Below are 20234 nucleotides of genomic sequence, written 5' to 3' on the forward strand. Positions count from 1 at the left end.
AGAGAGAGGAGGAGGAGGTGGTGAATCGAACAGGAAACTCTGAGAATTGCAACCGATGGAGAAGCCTGGCCGACCCGAGTCTGGAAGGGATGGTGTTTAAACGCCCTTTTAAAAAAAAAATCCATCATCTCTACCCCGGGCTACAAGAATTGGAGTGAGCCAACCATCCAGGACCGAAGGAAAGACCAGAGAGAGAGGGAGAGACAAAGAGACAAATATATCTAAAGCAAAATAAAGCGATTATTTAAATATATAATTTCTCTACCAAATGCAGTCTTATGGGTAGAGAGCTGGCGCATGGAGATAATCGTATATATCTGCTCAGGTAAGCGGGCAAATTACAAATAAATATTATTTATTTTCTGGACTGATCAACAACTAACTGTGGCTCTTAAACTGATTCCTCAAACTCCCCCCCCCCCGCCCTTAAACAGGAATTAATTTCTAATGAGAGATTATTTCCCTGCTCTAATTATCTAAAAGGTTTTTTTTTAATAATTATGTAATAAATCCTGATTTTTAAAAACATTCAAGAGAGTAATTGGTCACAGTTTTACAATAAAATATTTCTTTTTTTTAAAAAAATTTTTTAATGTGAAGGTGTTTTATCTCCACCTGTTCATTTAAAAAAAATGAATTGTATATCTTTTTAAAAATTTCAAATCGAATTGAATCCAGATTATTTCATGAATGTAATCCTGGACCAGGGTTGATTGTGGGATGCTTGCTATTGTGAATTATCCTCTTGATTCGGATTATCAAAATGTCTGGACCATATGTCTGACCCTTTTCCCCAATTATTGTCCCGAGGATCACACTGTTTATTTTTCTTTAAATATTTATATAGCATTTTTCGATGCACTTGAAGAAGTTTTTAAAGGTGTATTCGCACCAAGCACAGGGAAGTGGGACCGAATTATTTTACAGTCTGGTTAAAGGGATTGTTCAGCTCAGCTCCGAGACCCTTAGGATCACTGTCCAGTGGTGAAGTGTAATGGAATCACTGATCTAACTCTGTGTTTACAGAATGCTTTCAGCAGCTGTTGTGTAAACACAGCTTTTTTTTTAAAAAAATGTTCTTTCTAGGCATAGCAACCAAAAAAATAAATCAAGTGGTAAAAGTCCTGCAAATCACACTCATAAAATATCTCAAATAAACGGGTTTCATTTTTGGAAAAGTCATGTTTTTATTTGAGATGGGAGTAAAGGATTAGTTCAGACAGTCAGAAACGCCCAAGTATCCCTGGGGTGTTACCAGACTGCTTGCCTCTCGCCACTGGGACTTACGGTTTTATTAATATTTTTAAAGCGACACTGTCCTTTTGGATGTGTTCGGGGAGCCTATGGTTTAGAGAGGAAGATGAGGACCGTGCCTTGTACTGAGGGAGTGCTGCACTGTCGGAGGTGCCGTCTTTCAGATGAGACGTTAAACCAAGGCCCCGTCTGCCCTCTCAGGTGGATGTAAAAGATCCCATGGCCACTATTTTGAAGAAGAGCGGGAGGGGGTTCTCCCTGGTGTCCTGGCCGATATTTATCCCTCAACCAACATCACTGAAAACAGATTATCTGGTCATTATCACATTGCTGTTTGTGGGATCTTGCTGTGCGAAAATTGGCTGCCACACTTCCGACATTACAACAGTGACTGGACTTCAAAAAGTACTTCATTGGCTGTAAAGCGCTTTGAGACGTCCTGAGGCAGAAGTTCATTCTTTTGTCACAATAGTGTCACATGCAGGTCACATAACGCGTGCAGTTCCCGCCATTACATGTGTGTTTGGCTGCTTCAGGTGGGTAAGAAGGTTCTTTAGGAATACTGTGGCCTTTAATCTATTCCTCTTTGTCAATCTCTCTGAGAATGAACACATTGGAATCTTGTATTGAAAAATGTGACAACTATAGTAATATTGTTTGCACCAGAATTTTAACAGAAAATCAATAGCATAACAGGGAGCCCGCTGCGATGTTGCTCTCGAATCTTTTTATAAGGACAGGATGCATTAAACAGGATGACGCACAATGTAATATTGTGCTGCTAAAGTGTAGCCACATGTAACGTGTATACCAGCTCTGGCTTCCTGAGATCAGTTAGAGGCTAATTGTTGCAAGGCAGATCCTGAGGCCAATTAAAGGTCAGGCTGTATTTGGCTTTCTTGCTTCATACTATTTTTTGTTAAGTGCACCGCGATCCCATCTGCCCTCTCAAGTGGACGTCAAAGATCCCACGGCCATTATTTCGAAGAAGGGCAGGGAAGCTCTCCTGGGCCAATATTTATCCCTCAACCAACATCACTAAGGACAGATTATCTGGTCGTTGATGCATTGCTGTTTGTGGGATCTTGCTGTGCACAAATTGGCTACTGCGTTTCCCACATTACAACAGTGACTACACTTCAAAAGTACTTCATTGGCTGTAAAGCACTTTGGGATGTCTTGAGGTAGTGAAAGGCGCTATATAAATACAAGTTTCTTTTTGGTAGATTTCTGGCACAAACTGCAATATCCCAGAATTTCCATGCTGTATATCCCCTCAGTGCCGCAGGATTTTAGAGTGTTTTGAGATGCATTTCTGTTTTCTGAAGCAGTTTGTGATTTTCTTGTTCTTTTCTTTGTTTTCCAGCCAGTCTTTTCTATCTTCCTCTCATTCTCGGGAGCTCCATTCGGATCGGTCTAGGAGGGAACTACTCCAAGCTCTGTGAGTGACTCTGGTCATCTGAGCAATGTTATTGGGGGGTGGGTGGGGTGGGGTGGGGGTGGGGTGGGGCGGGGGGGTGGGGGTGGGGTGGGGCGGGGGGGTGGGGTGGGGCGGGGTGGGGCGGGGGGGCGGGGGGTGGGGGTGGGGTGGGGGGGGGTGGGGGGGGTGGGGTGGGGGGGTGGGGGGGGTGGCCGGTTTGAGTGGTGAAAGGAAGGGAGTCCCCACTGAACATAAGAATGTTAGGCAACAAGAAGAGACCATTACACATAACAAGCCCGTCCCTCTTGGATGGAACAACCCAACCCACCTACTTTCTCAACACATTCCCTCACTCTCCTCTCTCCAGAAACATAGCCAGTTGACCTTTGAACCCAATGATAATGCATGCTGCAATGCCCAGGAAGTTATTCCCCAATTCTTTTGGGTGGAATAGTTCCCCTTGACTCCCCTTCTTACTCTTAACATCCTCATTTTTAAACTTGTGTCCCTTGGGATTTGAACCCTTCAACGCAGTGACCAACTTGCCTTGGTTTAGCTTTGCCAATCTCCTTTCATTATCTTGGAGAATTCCATTTTTTTTCAAACAAAATAAGCCCAACTTTTCCACATTACTTAAACTTCTTACACTTAGAATCATATTTGTTGCTCCCTCCCAGGGGCAGTGTTTTCCTTCCTGTGATTAGGTGAATCAAAACTGTACACAGTACTCCAAATGGAGTCTGACCAGTCCCTTAATGTGTCAGCCTTGGTCCAGTGGTAGCACGCTCTCCTCAGAGTCTACCTCAGAGGCAGACGGGGCCTTGATTTAATGTCTCATCTGAAAGACGGTACCATTCAACAGTGCAGCACTCCCTCAGTGCCACATTGGGAATATCAGCCTGGATTGTGTGCTTAAGTCTCTGGAGTGGGAGCTTGAACCCATGACCTTCTGATATTTGAGCCACCTCCCTCCTTTGCACATGGGCTTTTCCTGTTTGCCCGTTCCAGATGGGTGAGCGGGAAATCACATTAAGGTCATTGATAATCCATTATCATATTAAAATGAAGCTCTCACACACTTTGTGCAAGGATATTTTTGTACAACGATAAGACTGACTGGAAGATCATGCTGCATTATGGAGCGGGGATTCAGTGAATAAGATCCCCACTGGATTTCCAGGGACTTCCACACATGTTTTTGAGCCCAGTGAGAACAAGCCCCCAAATTGAGTTGAGATCCCATCATAGTTTTGAGAGCAAAACATGAGTGGTGTGTCACCAACAACAACAATGACAATGACTTGCATTTGTATAGTGCCTTTGACGTACAAAAATGTCCCAAGGCACTTCACAGAGGAGTAATCGAAAATATAGACTAAAGAAGGAGAGATTAGGAGGGGTGACCAAAAGCTTGGTCAAAGCATTGGGTTTTAAGGAGAGTCTTAAAGGAGGAGAGGGAGATGGAGATGCGAAGGGGTTTACGGAGGAAATTCCAGAGCAGGGAGGTCTGGAAGAGTTGTAGGGCTGGAGAAGGTTATAGATATAGAGAGGAATGATTTAAACACAAGGGAGTGGAGTATTTAAACACAAGGATGAGAATTTTAAATTGGAGGTGTTGGGCGACTGGAAGCCAATGTAGGAGCAAGTGGTGATGGGTGAGCTGGATTTGTTACGGGACAGGATACGGGCAGCAGAGTTTTGGATGAGCTGAAGTTTACGGAGGATGGGAGAGCATTGGAATAGTCGAGTCTGGAAGTGACAAGGGCATGGATGAGGGTTTCAGCAGCTGAAGAGCTGAGATGGGAAGGGAGATGGGTGATATTGTTGAGGTGGAAGTAGGAAGTCTCTGATGGAGAAGATATAGCCCTCTATCCCTAGCACTGTTAAACTCCATAGAGGTGGTTTAACAGTTGTATATGATACCTGGGATAATTCAGCCGTTTCAGATATCCCGATGCTATGCAGCCCTCCCATCATTACCTTCTCACCATAGGATACATACGAGTCAGGAAGATCAATGTTACATTTCTAATATAAAGTGATAGCCCAATACATTTAAACAACCCTCCCCTTCCCCCCACCATTTAATGGTTAGTATCAGGGCGAGTGACTTACCTCTGAGTCAGAAGGTCATGGGTTCAAGTCCCACTCCAGAGACTTGAGCACAAAATCCAGGCTGACACTTCAGTTCAGTACTGAGGGAGTGCTGCACTGTCGGAGGTGCCGTCTGTCAGATGAGATGTTAAACCAAAGCCCCTTCTGTTCTCTCAGGTGGACGTAAAAGATCTCACGGCCACTGTTTCAAAGAAGAGCAGGGGAGTTCTCTCCAGTGTCCTGGCCAACATTCATCCCTCAACCAACATCACTAAAACAGATTGTCTGGTCATTATTGCATTGCTGTTTGTGGGATCTTGCTGTGCACTGATTGGCTGCCGTGTTTCCGACATTACAAGAGTGACTGCACTTCCAAAGTACTTCATTGGCTGTAAAGTGCTTTGAGACGTCCTGAGCTCATGAAAGGCACTATATAAATGCAAGTTCTTTCTTTTATAAGTCAATAAGCCTGGGACTAATATTCAGGACCCCTGCAATGGAACGGTCAGGGCTACTCCACAGGGGTCCAAAAAGAATCAATTGATTTTCCAATTGATTCTTGTTTTCCTATAACTGCCAAGCAATTCGATTTCAAGATATCAGCAAGTGTTTGCACCACAATTGGCTTTAGACCAGTAAACTGGAGAGGGCGGAAAATAGTCAGCCAGGCTTCCCGGTCCTGATCGCAGTCCAGCGATGCTGGAAAGAGCAACACGTGTTCATCAGGACAAGGCCAAATTTGGCCGTGATGCTCTCTACGGTTGAAAAGCCTGCCAATGCTCTGTTTCTAGACTCATACATAAAAAGAATAGTTATATAGGTGAGATAAGTGTGGGGCAGAACCATTCCCACCCCAGGAGTCACTACCTTCAGGAGACTGGTGGGAATTGGGAATTAAAAGACACATAAGTAGCACACAAACAACCAGATTCCACCTGTTCTCATCGGATTAACCTCTGTCACAGTTACACTCAGGGAGCCCTTAATTAATTGCTTGGACTGTTAGAGATCAGGATTGTAAGTTAACTGAAGGAAGCAACACACCGATTATTACCATAAGACTCATCTACATTCTCACCAGAAAAAAAAAAGCCTCACAATTAATTACTGTACGTGAACACATATAAAACTGAAATACACTCTTACCACATGGGAGAGCCGATTTTCACGGTAAAATCGGCATTAACAGAGCAGTAAAGGCCTCAAAAGTGGGGTCAAAAGCCCTAACCGTCCCGTTAAAACCAACAACGCAGCCACCGCCATCTTGAAACGGGCCCACGGCTGGGCGACTGAAGATCCTGCCTGGTTCAGGTGGTAAGCCCCTTTTTAAGATACAATTCGGGGTCCTGCAACATACATAGCATCCTGATTTTAGAAAGAAAGATTTGCATTTATATAGCACCTTTCACAACCTCAAGAAAATACCTACTTTGATCAGGTTTTAGAATTTCCAGCTGAAAATGCAAATTTCTGTCCAGATGTACAGTGGCTCAATCTAAACAAAAGGTATTTTAGACAAAGGTTATCATATTCCTAACATATGGTGTCGCCTCCGGGTGGGACTTGGTAGTGAGCTGAACTTTACAAACCAGATAATGAGGTTTGCTGTGTACTTATATCAACAATTCTACACAATAGGAGTGAATGGAAAGGGGTTTGGTCCATGGGGATTCTGTATAATGGGAGTGAATGGGAAGGGCTTTGCATCGTTGGGATTCTACACAATAAGAGTGAATGGGAAGGGGTTTGGTCCATTGGAATTTTGCACAATGGAGTGAATGGGAAGTGGTTGATCCATTAGGATTCTATACAATGGGAGTGAATGGTTTGGTCCATTGGGATTCTGTACAATGGCAGTTAAGGAGGGAGTGGTTTGGTCCATTGGTTTCTATTCAATGAGAGTGAATGGGAAGGAGTTTTGGTCCATTGGGAATATATGCAATGGGCGTGAATGGAAAAGGGTTTGATCCATTGGGATTCTATACAATGAGAATGAATGGGAAGGGGGTTGGTCCATTGGGATTCTGTACAATGGGAGCGAATGGGAAGGGTTTTGGTTTGTTGGCATTCTGTACAATGGGAGTGAATGGGAAGGGGTTTGGTTTATTGGGATTCTGTACAATGGGAGTGAATGGGAAGGGGGTTGGTTTATTGGGATTCTGTACAATGGGAGTGAATGGGAAAGGGTTTGGTTTATTGGGATTCTGTACAATGGGAGTGAATGGGAAGGGGTTTGGTTTATTGGGATTCTGTACAATGGGAGTGAATGGGAAGGGGGTTGGTTTATTGGGATTCTGTACAATGGGAGTGAATGGGAAGGGATTTGGTTTATTGGGATTCTGTACAATGGGAGTGAATGGGAAGGGGTTTGGTTTATTGGGATTCTGTATAATGGGAGTGAATGGGAAGGGGGTTGGTTTATTGGGATTCTGTACAATGGGAGTGAATGGGAAAGGGTTTGGTTTATTGGGATTCTGTACAATGGGAGTGAATGGGAAGGGGTTTGGTTTATTGGGATTCTGTACAATGGGAGTGAATGGGAAGGGGTTTGGTTTATTGGGATTCTGTACAATGGGAGTGAATGGGAAGGGGGTTGGTTTATTGGGATTCTGTACAATGGGAGTGAATGGGAAGGGATTTGGTTTATTGGGATTCTGTACAATGGGAGTGAATGGGAAGGGGTTTGGTTTATTGGGATTCTGTATAATGGGAGTGAATGGGAAGGGGGTTGGTTTATTGGGATTCTGTACAATGGAAGTGAATGGGAAAGGGTTTGGTTTATTAGGATTCTGTACAATGGGAGTGAATGGGAAGGGGGTTGGTTTATTGGGATTCTGTACGATGGGAGTGAATGGGAAAGGGTTTGGTTTATTGGGATTCTGTACAATGGGAGTGAATGGGAAGGGGTTTGGTTTATTGGGATTCTGTACAATGGGAGTGAATGGGAAGGGGTTTGGTTTATTGGGATTCTGTATAATGGGAGTGAATGGGAAGGGGTTTGGTTTATTGGGATTCTGTACAATGGGAGTGAATGGGAAGGGGTTTGGTTTATTGGGATTCTGTACAGTGGGAGTGAATGGGATGGGGTTTGGTCCATTGGGATCCTGTACAATGATATTGAATGGGGAGAGGCTTGGTTTATTGGGATTCTGTACAATGGGTGTGAATGGGAAGGGGTTTGCTCCATTGCGATTCTGTACAATGGGAGTGAATGGGAAGGGGTTTGGTTTATTGGGATTCTGTACAGTGGGAGTGAATGGGATGGGGTTGGTTTATTGGGATTCTGTACAGTGGGAGTGAATGGGATGGGGTTTGCTCCATTGCGATTCTGTACAATGGGAGTGAATGGGAAGGGGTTTGGTTTATTGGGATTCTGTACAATGGGAGTGAATGTGAAGGGCTTTGGTTTATTGGGATTCTGTACAGTGGGAGTGAATGGGATGGGGCTTGGTTTATTGGGATTCTGTACAGTGGGAGTGAAAGGGATGGGGTTTGCTCCATTGCGATTCTGTACAATGGGAGTGAATGGGATGGGGTTTGCTCCATTGCGATTCTGTACAGTGGGAGTGAATGGGATGGGGTTTGGTTTATTGGGATTCTGTACAGTGGGAGTGAATGGGAAGGGGTTTGGTTTATTGGGATTCTGTGCAGTGGGAGTGAATGGGATGGGATTGTCACACTTCTTTCAGCATGTGTTTATCAGGAGTTGACTTTGGCTCGCCTGCAGTGTAACTAATGTCCGCACCCTTTGATTTAATCAGATGAGCAAAACATACTGCCATGCAAGAAGGAGGAGCTGCAGTGCGGGAATGGACTTTGTCTCCTCAACTGGCTGCGCTGTCACTACAGGAAGGATTGCGGCCGAGAGTACACCTCGATCAAGTTAATATGTTCAAGTAGGTTCATGCATTGTGTAGTGGGAATCATCCTTGGTAAAATAAACACTGAATCGGGCCAATTCTTTCTCATCCTATCCCTCTTCCCACTTTCCTCATTGGCTCAAAGAACTCCGTCTTGTCTTTTCCTGTTCGGCCCCCCAATCCTCTCCTGAAAAGGGGCAGAGGTTTTGCTGGGATGGGATCCACCCGGGTCCCACTTGCAGTCAGTATTGTGGCCATTCTTCACCCTCAAGTCTAGTGCGTGCAGGCAGGCTGTTCAACCGTAGGGCTGCGGACTTGTAGCCGAGCCTCATCCCGTCCTCCCTGATCACCGATGCATGTAAATCGTCCAGCAGGAATCACTGGACAGCAGTTAAACCCCTTGGTCGATTATATTTTAACCCTCGTGACCCAGAGTTGCTGAAGCCAATTTCCTGCTTGTACTACTGCTCTGCCTGAGAGAGGGTTTAAAATGGCTGTCCCTGATATTCTGGCCGTGGACTGTCACCATGTTTTCATCTGCCAATGTGGTGCCCCACAGTTTTATTTTTCAAGTTTCGGTTTCAAGCAGAAGGTCGGAGGCTGAGATCACACGATGAACGTAACATGGGGAAAATCTAGATTTTAATTGGGTGAGAGGTTTACATAGACATAGAATGTCCAGCACAGAAACAGGCCATTCGGCCAAACTGGTCCATGCCGGCGTTTATGCTCCACACGAGCCTCTTCCCACCCCTCCTCATCTAACCCTATCAGCACATCCTTCTATTCCTTTCTCCCTCATGCTTCAGTGCAGCTATTCGCCTCAACTACTCCTTGTGGTAGTGAGTTCCACATTCTCACCACTCTTTGGGTAAAGAAGTTTCTCCTGAATTCCCTATTGGATTTATTAGTGACCATCTTATATATTTTTTTATTCTTCCATGGGATGTGGGCGTCGCTGGCGAGGCCGGCATTTATTTCCCATACCTAATTGCCCTTGAGAAGGTGGTGGTGAGCCGCCTTCTTGAACCGCTGCAGTTCGTTTGGTGAAGGTTCCCCCATTGTGCAGTTAGGAAGGGAGTTCCAGGATTTTAACCCAGCGACAATGAAGGAACGGCGATATATATTTCGAAGTCAGGATGGTGTGTGACTTGGAGGGGAACGTGCAGGTGGTGTTGTTCCCATGGACCTGCTGCTCTTGTCCTTCCAGGTCGTAGAGGTCGCGGGTTTGGGAGGTGCTGTCGAAGAAGCCTTGGTGAGTTGCTGCAGTGCATCCTGTGGATGGTACACACTGCAGCCACAGTGCGCCGGTGGTGAAGGGAGTGAATGTTTAGGGTGGTGGATGGGGTGCCAATCAAGCAGGCTGCTTTGTCCTGGATGGTCATTGAGTCATAGAGTCATAGAAGTTTACAACATGGAAACAGGCCCTTCGGCCCAACATGTCCATGTCGCCCAGTTTATACCACTAAGCTAGTCCCAGTTGCCTGCACTTGGCCCATATCCCTCTATACCCATCTTACCCATGTAACTGTCCAAATGCTTTTTAAAAGACAAAATTGTACCCGCCTCTACTACTGCCTCTGGCAGCTCTTTCCAGACACTCACTACCCTTTGAGTGAAAAAATTGCCTCTCTGGACCCTTTTGTATCTCTCCCCTCTCACCTTAAATCTATGTCCCCTCGTTATAGACTCCCCTACCTTTGGGAAAAGATTTTGACTATCTACCTCATCTATGCCCCTCATTATTTTATAGACTTCTATAAGATCACCCCTTAACCTCCTACTCTCCAGGGAAAAAAGTCCCAGTCTATCTAACCTCTCCCTATAAGTCAAACCATCAAGTCCCGGTAGCATCCTAGTAAATCTTTTCTGCACTCTTTCTAGTTTAATAATATCCTTTCTATAATAGGGTGACCAGAACTGTACACAGTATTCCAAGTGTGGCCTTACCAATGTCCTGTACAACTTCAACAAGACATCCCAACTCCTGTATTCAATGTTCTGACCAATGAAACCAAGCATGCCGAATGCCTTCTTCACCACCCTATCCACCTGTGACTCCACTTTCAAGGAGCTATGAACCTGTACTCCTAGATCTCTTTCTTCTATAACTCTCCCCAACGCCCTACCATTAACGGAGTAGGTCCTGGCCCGATTCGATCTACCAAAATGCATCACCTCACATTTATCTAAATTAAACTCCGTCTGCCATTCATCGGCCCACTGGCCCAATTTATCAAGATCCCGTTGCAATCCTAGATAACCTTCTTCACTGTCCACAATGCCACCAATCTTGGTGTCATCTGCAAACTTACTAACCATGCCTCCTAAATTCTCATCCAAATCATTAATATAAATAACAAATAACAGTGGACCCAGCACCGATCCCTGAGGCACACCGCTGGTCACAGGCCTCCAGTTTGAAAAACAACCCTCTACAACCACCCTCTGTCTTCTGTCGTCAAGCCAATTTTGTATCCAATTGGCTACCTCACCTTGGATCCCGTGAGATTTAACCTTATGTAACAACCTACCATGCGGTACCTTGTCAAAGGCTTTGCTGAAGTCCATGTAGACCACATCTACTGCACAGCCCTCATCTATCTTCTTGGTTACCCCTTCAAAAAAACTCAATCAAATGGTGTCGAGCTTCTTGAGTGTTGTTGGAGCTGCACTCATCCAGGCAAGTGGAGAGTATTCCATCACACTCCTGACTGTGCCTTGTAGATGGTGGAAAGGCTTTGGGGAGTCAGGAGGTGAGTCACTCACCACAGAATACCCAGCCTCTGACATGCTCTTGTAGCCACAGTATTTATGTGGCTGGTCAAGTTAAGTTTCTGGTCAATGGTGACCCCCAGGATGTTGATTGTGGGGGATTCGGCGATGGTAATGCCGTTGAATGTCATGGGGAGGTGGTTAGACTCTCTCTTGTTGGAGATGGTCATTGCCTGGTACTTGTCTGGCGGGAATGTTACTTGCCACTTATGAGCCCAAGCCTGGACGTTGTCCAGGTCTTGCTGCAGGCGGGCATGGACTGCTTCATTATTTGAGGGGTTGCAAATGGAACTGAACACTGTGCAATCATCAGCGAACATCTCCATTTCTGACCTTATGATGGAGGGAAGGTCATTTATGAAGATGATTGGGCCTAGGACACTGCCCTGAGGAACTCCTGCAGCAATGTCCTGGGGCTGAGATGATTGGCCTCCAACAACCACTACCATCTTCCTTTGTGCTAGGTATGACTCCAGCCACTGGAGAGTTTTCCCCCTGATTCCCATTGACTTCAATTTTACTAGGGCTCCTTGGTGCCACACTCAGTCAAATGCTGCCTTGATGTCAAGGGTAGTCACTCTCACCTCACCACTGGAATTCAGCTCTTTTGTCCATGTTTGGACCAAGGCTGTAATGAGGTCTGGAGCCGAGTGGTCCTGGAGGAACCCAAACATCATCGGTGAGCAGGTTATTGGTGAGTAAGTGCCGCTTGATAGCACTGTCGACGACACCTTCCATCACTTTGCTGATGATTGAGAGTAGACTGATAGGGCGATAATTGGCTGATTGGATTTGTCCTGCTTTTTGTGGACAGGACATACCTGGGCAATTTTCCACTTTGTCGGGTAGCTGTACTGGAACAGTTTGGCTAGATGTGCAGCTAGTTCTGGAGCACAAGTCTTCAGCACTGCAGCCGGGATGTTGTCGGGCCCATAGCCTTTGCTGTATTCAGTGCACTCAGCCGCTTCTATGATATCACATGGAGTGAATCGATTTGGCTGAAGACTGGCTTCTGTGATGGTGGGGATATTGGGAGGAGGCCGAGATGGATCATCCACTCGGCACTTCTGGCTGATGATGGTTGCAAACGCTTCAGCCTTGTCTTTTGCACTCACGTGCTGGACTCCGCCATCATTGAGGGTGGGGGTGTTTGCAGAGCCTCCTTCTCCCGTTAGTTGTTTAATTGTCCACCACCATTCACGACTGCAGAGCTTTGATCTGATCCGTTGGTTGTGGAATCGCTTAGCTCTGTCTATAGCATGTTGCTTCCGCTGTTTAGCATGCATGTAGTCCTGAGTTGTAGCTTCACCAGGTTGGCACCTCATTTTTAGGTACGCCTGGTGCTGCTCCTGGCATGCTCTTCTACACTCCTCATTGAACCAGGGTTGATCCCCTGGCTTGTTGGTAATGGTAGAGTGAGGAATATGCAGGGCCATGAGGTTACAGATTGTGCTGGAATACAATTCTGCTGCTGCTGATGGCCCACAGTGCCTCATGGATGCCCAGTTTTGAGCTGCTAGATCTATTCCATTTAGCACGGTGATAGTGCCAAACAACACGTTGGATGGTGTCCTCAGTGCGAAGACAGGACTTCATCTCCACGAGGACTGTGCGGTGGTCACCCCTACCAATACTGTCATGGACAGGTAGATTGGTGAGGACGAGGACAAGTAGGTTTTTCCCTCATGTTCACCACCTGCCGCAGGCCTAGTCTGGCAGTTATGTCCTTCAGGACTCGGCCAGCTCGGTCAGTAGTGGTGCTACCGAGCCACTCTTGGTGATGGACATTTAAGTCCCCCACCCAGAGTTCATTCTGTGCCCTTGCTCCCCTCAGTGTTTCTCAACATGGAGGAGGACTGATTCATCAGCTGAGGGAGGATGGTAGGTGGTAATCAGCAGGAGGTTTCCTTACCCATGTTTGACCTGATGCCAAGAGATTTCATGGGGTCCGGAATTAATGTTGAGAACTCCCCAGGGCCACTCCCTCCTGACTGTATATCATTGTACTGCCACCTCTGGTGGGTCTGTCCTGCCGGTGGGACAGGACATACCCAGGGATGGTGATGGAAGAGTCTGGGACGTTGGTTGAAAGGTATGATTCTGTGAGTATGGCTATGTCAGGCTGTTGCTTGACTAGTCTGTGGGACAGCTCTCCCAATTTTGGCACAAGTCCCCAGATGTTCATGAGGAGGACTTTGCAGGGTCGACTGGACTTGGTTTGCCTTTGTCGTGTCCGGTGCCTAGTGGTCCGATGTCAGGTGGTCCATCCGGTTTTATTTTTATTATGACTTTTTTAAGCGAGATTTTACAACTGAGTGGCTTGCTAGGCCATTTCAGAGGGCAATTAAGAATCAACCACATTGCTGTGGGTCTGGAGTCACATATAGGCCAGACCGGGTAAGGACGGCAGGTTTCCTTCCCTAAAGGGCATTGGTGAACCAGATGGGTGTTTACGACAATCCGGTAGTTTCATGACCATCATTACTGATATTCGGTTTTTTTTAATTCCAGATTTTATTTAATTGAATTTAAATTCCCCAGCTGCCATGGCGGGATTTGAACTCATGACTCCAGATTATTAGTCCAGGCCTCTGGATTACTAGCCCCGTAACATAATCACCATGCTACCGTATCCCTAACTATATTTATATTTATGGCCTCTAGTTTTGGTCTCCTCCACAAGTAGAAACATGTTCTCTACGTCTACCCTATCGAACCCCTTCATAATTTTAAAGACCTCTATCAGGTCATTCTCTGCCTTCCTTTTTCTGGAGAAAAGAGCCCCAGCCTGTTCAGTCTTTCCTGATAAGTATAACCTCTCAGTTCTGGTATCATCCTTGTAAATCTTTTGGGCACCTTCTCCAATGTCTCTATGTCCTTTTCATAATATGGAGACCAGAACTGTGCACAATACTCCAAGTGTGGTCTAACCAAGGTCCTATACAAGTTTAACATAACCTCTCTGCTTTTCAATTCTGTTCTTCTAGAAATGAACCCCACTTCTTTGTTTGCATTTTTTATGGCTTTGTTAACCTGGTGTGCATTTGTTGTTTTTATGGTTGCATCAATAGCGTGTTTTCTGTTCGATGAGTGGTGTTTGCACCATGAAATGATTTCCAGTGATTACTTGTGGGATGCATAAATCCCCACTCTCAGACCTCGTGGATCCTCTAAGTATATACAGACTAAGAGAAGTACAACAGAATGTCGCAAGACACTAACACCCTAATTGTCAGCTTCACTCAGTTGGAGCTCTGAGTCAGAAGGTTACAGGTTTCAAGTCCACACCACACGTGGTAATGAGGGAGGACGGCATTCTTGGAGAAGCTTTCAGGTCGGACCGTGAACCCAGTCCCTATATACCAAGTTATATAAAGCTCTGGTTAGACCCTATCTGGAGATACTGTGTTCAGTTCTGGGCACCGCATCTCAGGAAGGATATATTGGCCTTGGAGGGGGTGCAGCGCAGATTCACCAGAATGATACCGGGGCTAAAAGGGTTAAATTACGAGGACAGGTTGCATAGACTAGGCTTGTATTCCCTTGAATATAGAAGGTTAGGGGGTGATCTAATTGAGGTGTTTAAGCTGATTAAAGGATTTGATATAGCAGTTGGAGAGAAACTATTTCCTCTGATGGGAGAGTCCAGAACAAGGAGGCATAACCTTAAAATGAGAGCTAGGCAGTTCAGGGATGATGTCAGGAAGCACTTCTTCGCACAAAGGGGAGTGGAAATCTGGAACTCTGTCCCCCAAAAAGCTGTTGAGGCTGGGGGTCAATTGAAAATTTCAAAACTGGGATCGATAGATTTTTGCTAGGCAAGGGTATTAAGGGTTATGGAACCAAGGCAGGTAGATGGAGTTAACATACAGATCGGCCATGATCTAATTGAATGGCGGAACAGACACGAGGGGCTGAATAGCCTACTCCTGTTTCCATGTTCCTATGTCTTAGAAAACTCTAGAAGGTCCTCCCTGTGACATTCTTTTTGAACCTTAAAAGCCCCAGCTGATCACTTATTTCTCACTGCACCATCTATGCCTTTGTTACCTCTAGACTCAACTATTTCAATGCTCTTCTGGCCAGCCTCCTACCTTGCATCCTTCGTAAACTTGAACTCATTCAAAACTCGACTGCCCGTATCCTAACTCCCACCAAGTCCCATTCACCCAACATCCCTGTGCTCACTGACCTACATTGGCTCCCAGTCTGGGGACACCTCGATTTAAAATTCTCATCTTTGTTTTCAAATCCCTCCATGGCCTCCATGTAACCTCTTTCAGCCCGACAACCTTCCGAGAACACTGTGTTCCTCTAATTCTGGCCTCTTGCGCATCCCCAATTTCCTGCTCCCCACCATTGGCGGCCGTATCTTCAGCTGCCTAGGCCCTAAACTCTAGAATTCCCTCCCTAAACCTCTCTACCTCTCTCTTCTTCTTTAAGACGCTTTTCAAAACCTACCTCTTTGACCAAGCTTTTGGTCACCTCTCCTAATATCTCCTTATGTGGCTCGGTGTCAAATTTTGTTTGATAATCGCTCCTGTGAAGCACCTTGGGACGTTTTACTACATTAAAGGCGCTATATAAATGTTTTTGTTGCACTTCCCTCTAACTCTGGGGTTCAGCCTCGTTGCTCCCCTTATGGCCCATGACAGTGTTGACAAGACCAGGTCATGGGTTGGGATTACAATATCTTCATATGTGTCTATAATTTTTACTTTTTTTTCCAATTTAGTTGATGTCCTGCACATATTTTGGTTATTTTTTTCCCCTTGCCTCTTTCTCTGAGTAAATCCCATGTTACCTAGAAAGTACAGCACAGAAACAGGCCATTCAGCCCAACAGGTCCGTGCCGGTTCATTGATAAATCAAGGTGAAGGGGCGAAGTCTATAGCAGAGGACATCACCAGAGTCTGAAAATAATAGGCAAGAAGTAGAGATAAACCGAGGAGTAGCAGTTAGATGAAACCAGCTTGAGTTCTAAAAGCCTGTTCGTCTTACCCTGACCTCCGTAGACAACTGCCCAGAGTGGTACAATTGAAATTAGGAGCCCTGTGTGCGGGGGAATCACAGGTACAGGCCTGGGTCCTATTCCGCCCAAGGTGCAGCATATCACAGAGTGACCTGAGGGCCCCCTCTTCAACAGCAACAACTTGCATTTATACAGCACCTTTAACGTAGTAAAACGTCCCAAGGCGCTTCACAGGAGCGATTATCAGACAAAATTAGACGCTGTGCCAAAGAGGGAGATATTAGGACAGATGAGCAAAAGCTCGGTCAAAGAGGTAGGTTTTAAGGAGCGTCTTAAAGGAGGAGAGAGAGATGGAGAGGCGGAGAGGTTTAGGGAGGGAATTCCAAACCTTAGGGCCCAGGCAGCTGAAGGCACGGCCGCCAATGGTGGAGCGATTAAAATCGGAGATGCGTAAAATGCCAGAATTGGAGGAGCGCAGAGATCTCGGAGGGTGTAGGGCTGCCTGGCAATGTGGCCCTTACCAGGAAGTTGGTGAGTAGCACTGGCATAGTTTGTCTGACTGTATCTATCTCTTTGTTCCCAGATGCACAGCATAGAACAGCGCTCTACTGCACGTGTATATAGATATTAATGAAGCAAATTAATTTTAGATTCTCTCATCCTTTCTTGTTTTAATGGGTGCAGCACTGCGCATTTAATTAACCCACTTCCAATGGTATTTGACCTGACAATACAACAGCTTTCCCAAATGATTAAAAAGCTTTAGTTAAAATGCCACTAAAAGTGGGTTAAGATAATTTTGTATTGGATTCTCTGAGAATTTATTTATATTTAATATGATTTGTTATAAGCTTATTTATTAATCATATTCATAAGCTTCTAATACACCATTCAATCAAATTTCTGTTCATTTATTCTTTCTCGTTTCCTTGTAAGTAATTCAATCCCTCTCCTGGGTTTTCCAATTTTTAAAATATATATATATATATATATATGTATATGGCACCTGCCTTTATTTCAGTTCTTTGAGATTCGAGCCAGGTCTCTGTTAAGCCATATACGAACATAGGAACATACAAAATTAATGGGCAGGAAAACACCAGCTGGTCCATCAAGCCTGCCCCACACAATGTTGGCTGGAGTATCATGTCTAGACACACTTTCTCCCCCTCCCCCACCGCCCGCAGCCGTGTAATCTCCTCGGGGAGATAAAAAAAACAGAGAAAAAAACCCAGGGCCAATAAGGGGAAAAAAATACTCTGGAAAATTCCTCTTCGTCAGGCAATGGAAACCAGTCCAGGGGATCACACGGCCCGAGTGTTATCTATAAAGACACTGACCTTCTGTATGATGCGATCTCTGCCCCAGTCAGGAACTGGTCCAGCTCCCTCTCGAAGGCAGAGAGTCGGCACCCACCGCACCAGCCGGGCAACACATTCCAGAGGCTCACTGCTCTCTGGGAAAAGAGGAACCGCCCAACTCCCAGTCTATTCCCACTCTCCCATAGTCTAAACTCATGTCTCCTGGTCCTCCCCAATCTGTTAAACTGGAATAGTCTATCAATAGGGACCCTGTCCAGCCCTTTCATTATTTTATAGACCTCTTTCAGGTCAATAATTTCCATGGAAATGTGGATGTACAGAGTGTAGCCCTCAGGCTTCATATTGAAGGGTGCAGTCATCGACCTGGATACAGTCAGGGTTGCCAACCCTCCAGGATTGTCCTGGAGTTTCCAGGAATTAGTGATTAATCTCACGGACAACTGCAGCGAGCAAAAACCGAGGGAGAAAAATCATAGGGACGTTTTTTTTTTAAAATTGTATGTTTTTTTTCATTTTCTTTGAACCCTTTCGTCTATTACAAACACCGGAGACGGGGGAAGAAAGGTTGTTTGACCGGGTGGGGCGTTTGGAGGCAGGAGGGCAGGTGAAGAAACCTCCAGGAATGCGTCCAACCAGAGTTGGCAACTCTAGTTATGGTGGACTTTTGACAGAGCAAGAACGCCATGCACAGAGTTCCCATCCTTGGAGATGGGTGCGCCATCTAATAATGGTCCAGCTAGGAACTGACAAAAATTGTACCCACAAGGACAGGCATCCTTGGGACTTTAAATATTACGGTATGTGAGCTGATTTTTTTTCAACTGAAAATTCCCAGTGCTGTTGGTAAGCTAAGAGGTAGAGAATTCTTTTAACGAAAGGGATGACAACCCAGGGATACTGTTTGCTCATTTGACATATTCAGCACCATTTAAAGGCTCGGAGAGGGTGCAGAGAAGATTTACCAGAATGGTACCAGGGATGAGGCACTTCAGTTTTGTGGAGAGACTGGAGAAGCTGGGGTTGTTCTCCTTAGAGCAGAGAAGGTTACGGAGAGATTTAATAGTGGTGTTCCAAATTATGAGGGATTTTGATAGAGTAAATAAGGAGAAACTGTTTCCACTGGCAGGAGGGTCGGTAACCAGAGGATACAGATTTAAGGTAAGTGGCAAAAGAACCAGGGGGGAGATGAAGAAAATTTTTTTTACGCAGCGAGTTGTTATGATCTGGAATGCGCTGCCCGAGAGGGCGGTGGAAGCAGATTCAATAGTAACTTTCAAATTGGATAAATACTTGAACAGGAGAAATTTGCAGGCCAATGGGGAAAGAGCAGGGGGGAGTGGGACTAATTGGATAGCTCTTTCAAAAGAGCTGGCATAGGCACGATGGGCCGAATGGGCTCCTTCCTTCTGTGCTGTATGATTCTATGATTCCCATGTGAGTTTTTTTTCTCCACGATGTCTCTGGTTTAATGTTTACACCCCGTACGTGAACAGGACTCCAAGCTAGGAAGTACCCCCCTCATATAGGAACAGGAGTAGGCCATTCAGCCCCTTGGGCCTGTTCCGCCATAAAATTACACCATTGCTGATCTGTATCTTAACTCCATTCACCTGCCTTGGTTCTGTAACCCTTAATACCCTCACCCAACAAAAATCGATCAATCTCAGTTTTGAAATTTCCAATTGACCCCCAGCCTCAACAGCTTTTTTGGGAGAGAGAGTTCCAGATTTCCACTCCCCTTTGTGTGAAGAAGTGCTTCCTGACATCACCCCTGAACGGCCTGGCTCTAATTTTAAGGTTATGATCCCTTGTTCTGGACCCCCCTCCAGAGGAAATAGTTTCTCTCTATCGATCCTATAGAATCCTATCATCTTAAACACCTCAATTAGATCACTTAGTCCCACTCCAGAGACTTGAGCACATAATCTAGGCTGTCACTCCAGTGCGGTACTGAGGGAGTGCTGCCCTGTCGGAGGTGCCGTCTTTTGAATGAGGTGTTAAACCGAGGCCCCGTCTGCCCTCTCAGGTGGACGTAAAAGATTCCATGGCACTATTTTGAAGAAGAGCAGGGGGAGTTCTCCCTCGCGTGTCCTGGGCCAATATTTATCCCTCAACCAACATCATTAAAATACAGATTATCTGGTCATTATCACATTGCTGTTTGTGGGACCTTGCTGTGCGCAAATAGGCTGTTGTGTTTCCTACATTACAACAGTGACTACACTTCAATAAAAGTACTTCATTGACTGTAAAGTGCTTTGGGAGGCCCTGACGTCACGAAAGGCAATATAAAAAGACAAGTTCTTAAATTTATTTTCTTCTCTGTCATAACGCTTACCCCAATACAGCCATGCTCCATTGAACAATAAACTTGATGGTTTGATTGACCCAATTGGGGAATCAGCTCCACAGCTTCTCTGAAATTAAGGGGAGATGGTCTATATTGATTTTCAGAATTTTAATTAATCCTTTTCGGGTAATTAAAAGCCCTGATGGATGATGCACAGCAACAAACAAACTGCAAAAAAAAAAATAAC

The 20234-nt window shown here is 45.4% G+C and overlaps 1 protein-coding gene across 1 annotated transcript in view; it reads left to right on the forward strand.

Moving 5' to 3' along the window:
* Positions 1 to 297: 297 nt before the first annotated feature.
* The window catches only part of bean1 (brain expressed, associated with NEDD4, 1), an 84402-nt gene continuing 64465 nt past the window's right edge, over positions 298 to 20234 (forward strand). Inside the window, exons 1-3 of the mRNA XM_067997588.1 lie at positions 298 to 325; positions 2621 to 2695; positions 8530 to 8664. Coding sequence (XP_067853689.1) covers positions 298 to 325; positions 2621 to 2695; positions 8530 to 8664 — 238 coding nt within the window. The remainder of the gene's footprint in view (positions 326 to 2620; positions 2696 to 8529; positions 8665 to 20234) is intronic.

This window comes from Heptranchias perlo, chromosome 16 (genome assembly GCF_035084215.1).
Source record: "Heptranchias perlo isolate sHepPer1 chromosome 16, sHepPer1.hap1, whole genome shotgun sequence".
Classification (NCBI taxonomy): domain Eukaryota; kingdom Metazoa; phylum Chordata; class Chondrichthyes; order Hexanchiformes; family Hexanchidae; genus Heptranchias; species Heptranchias perlo.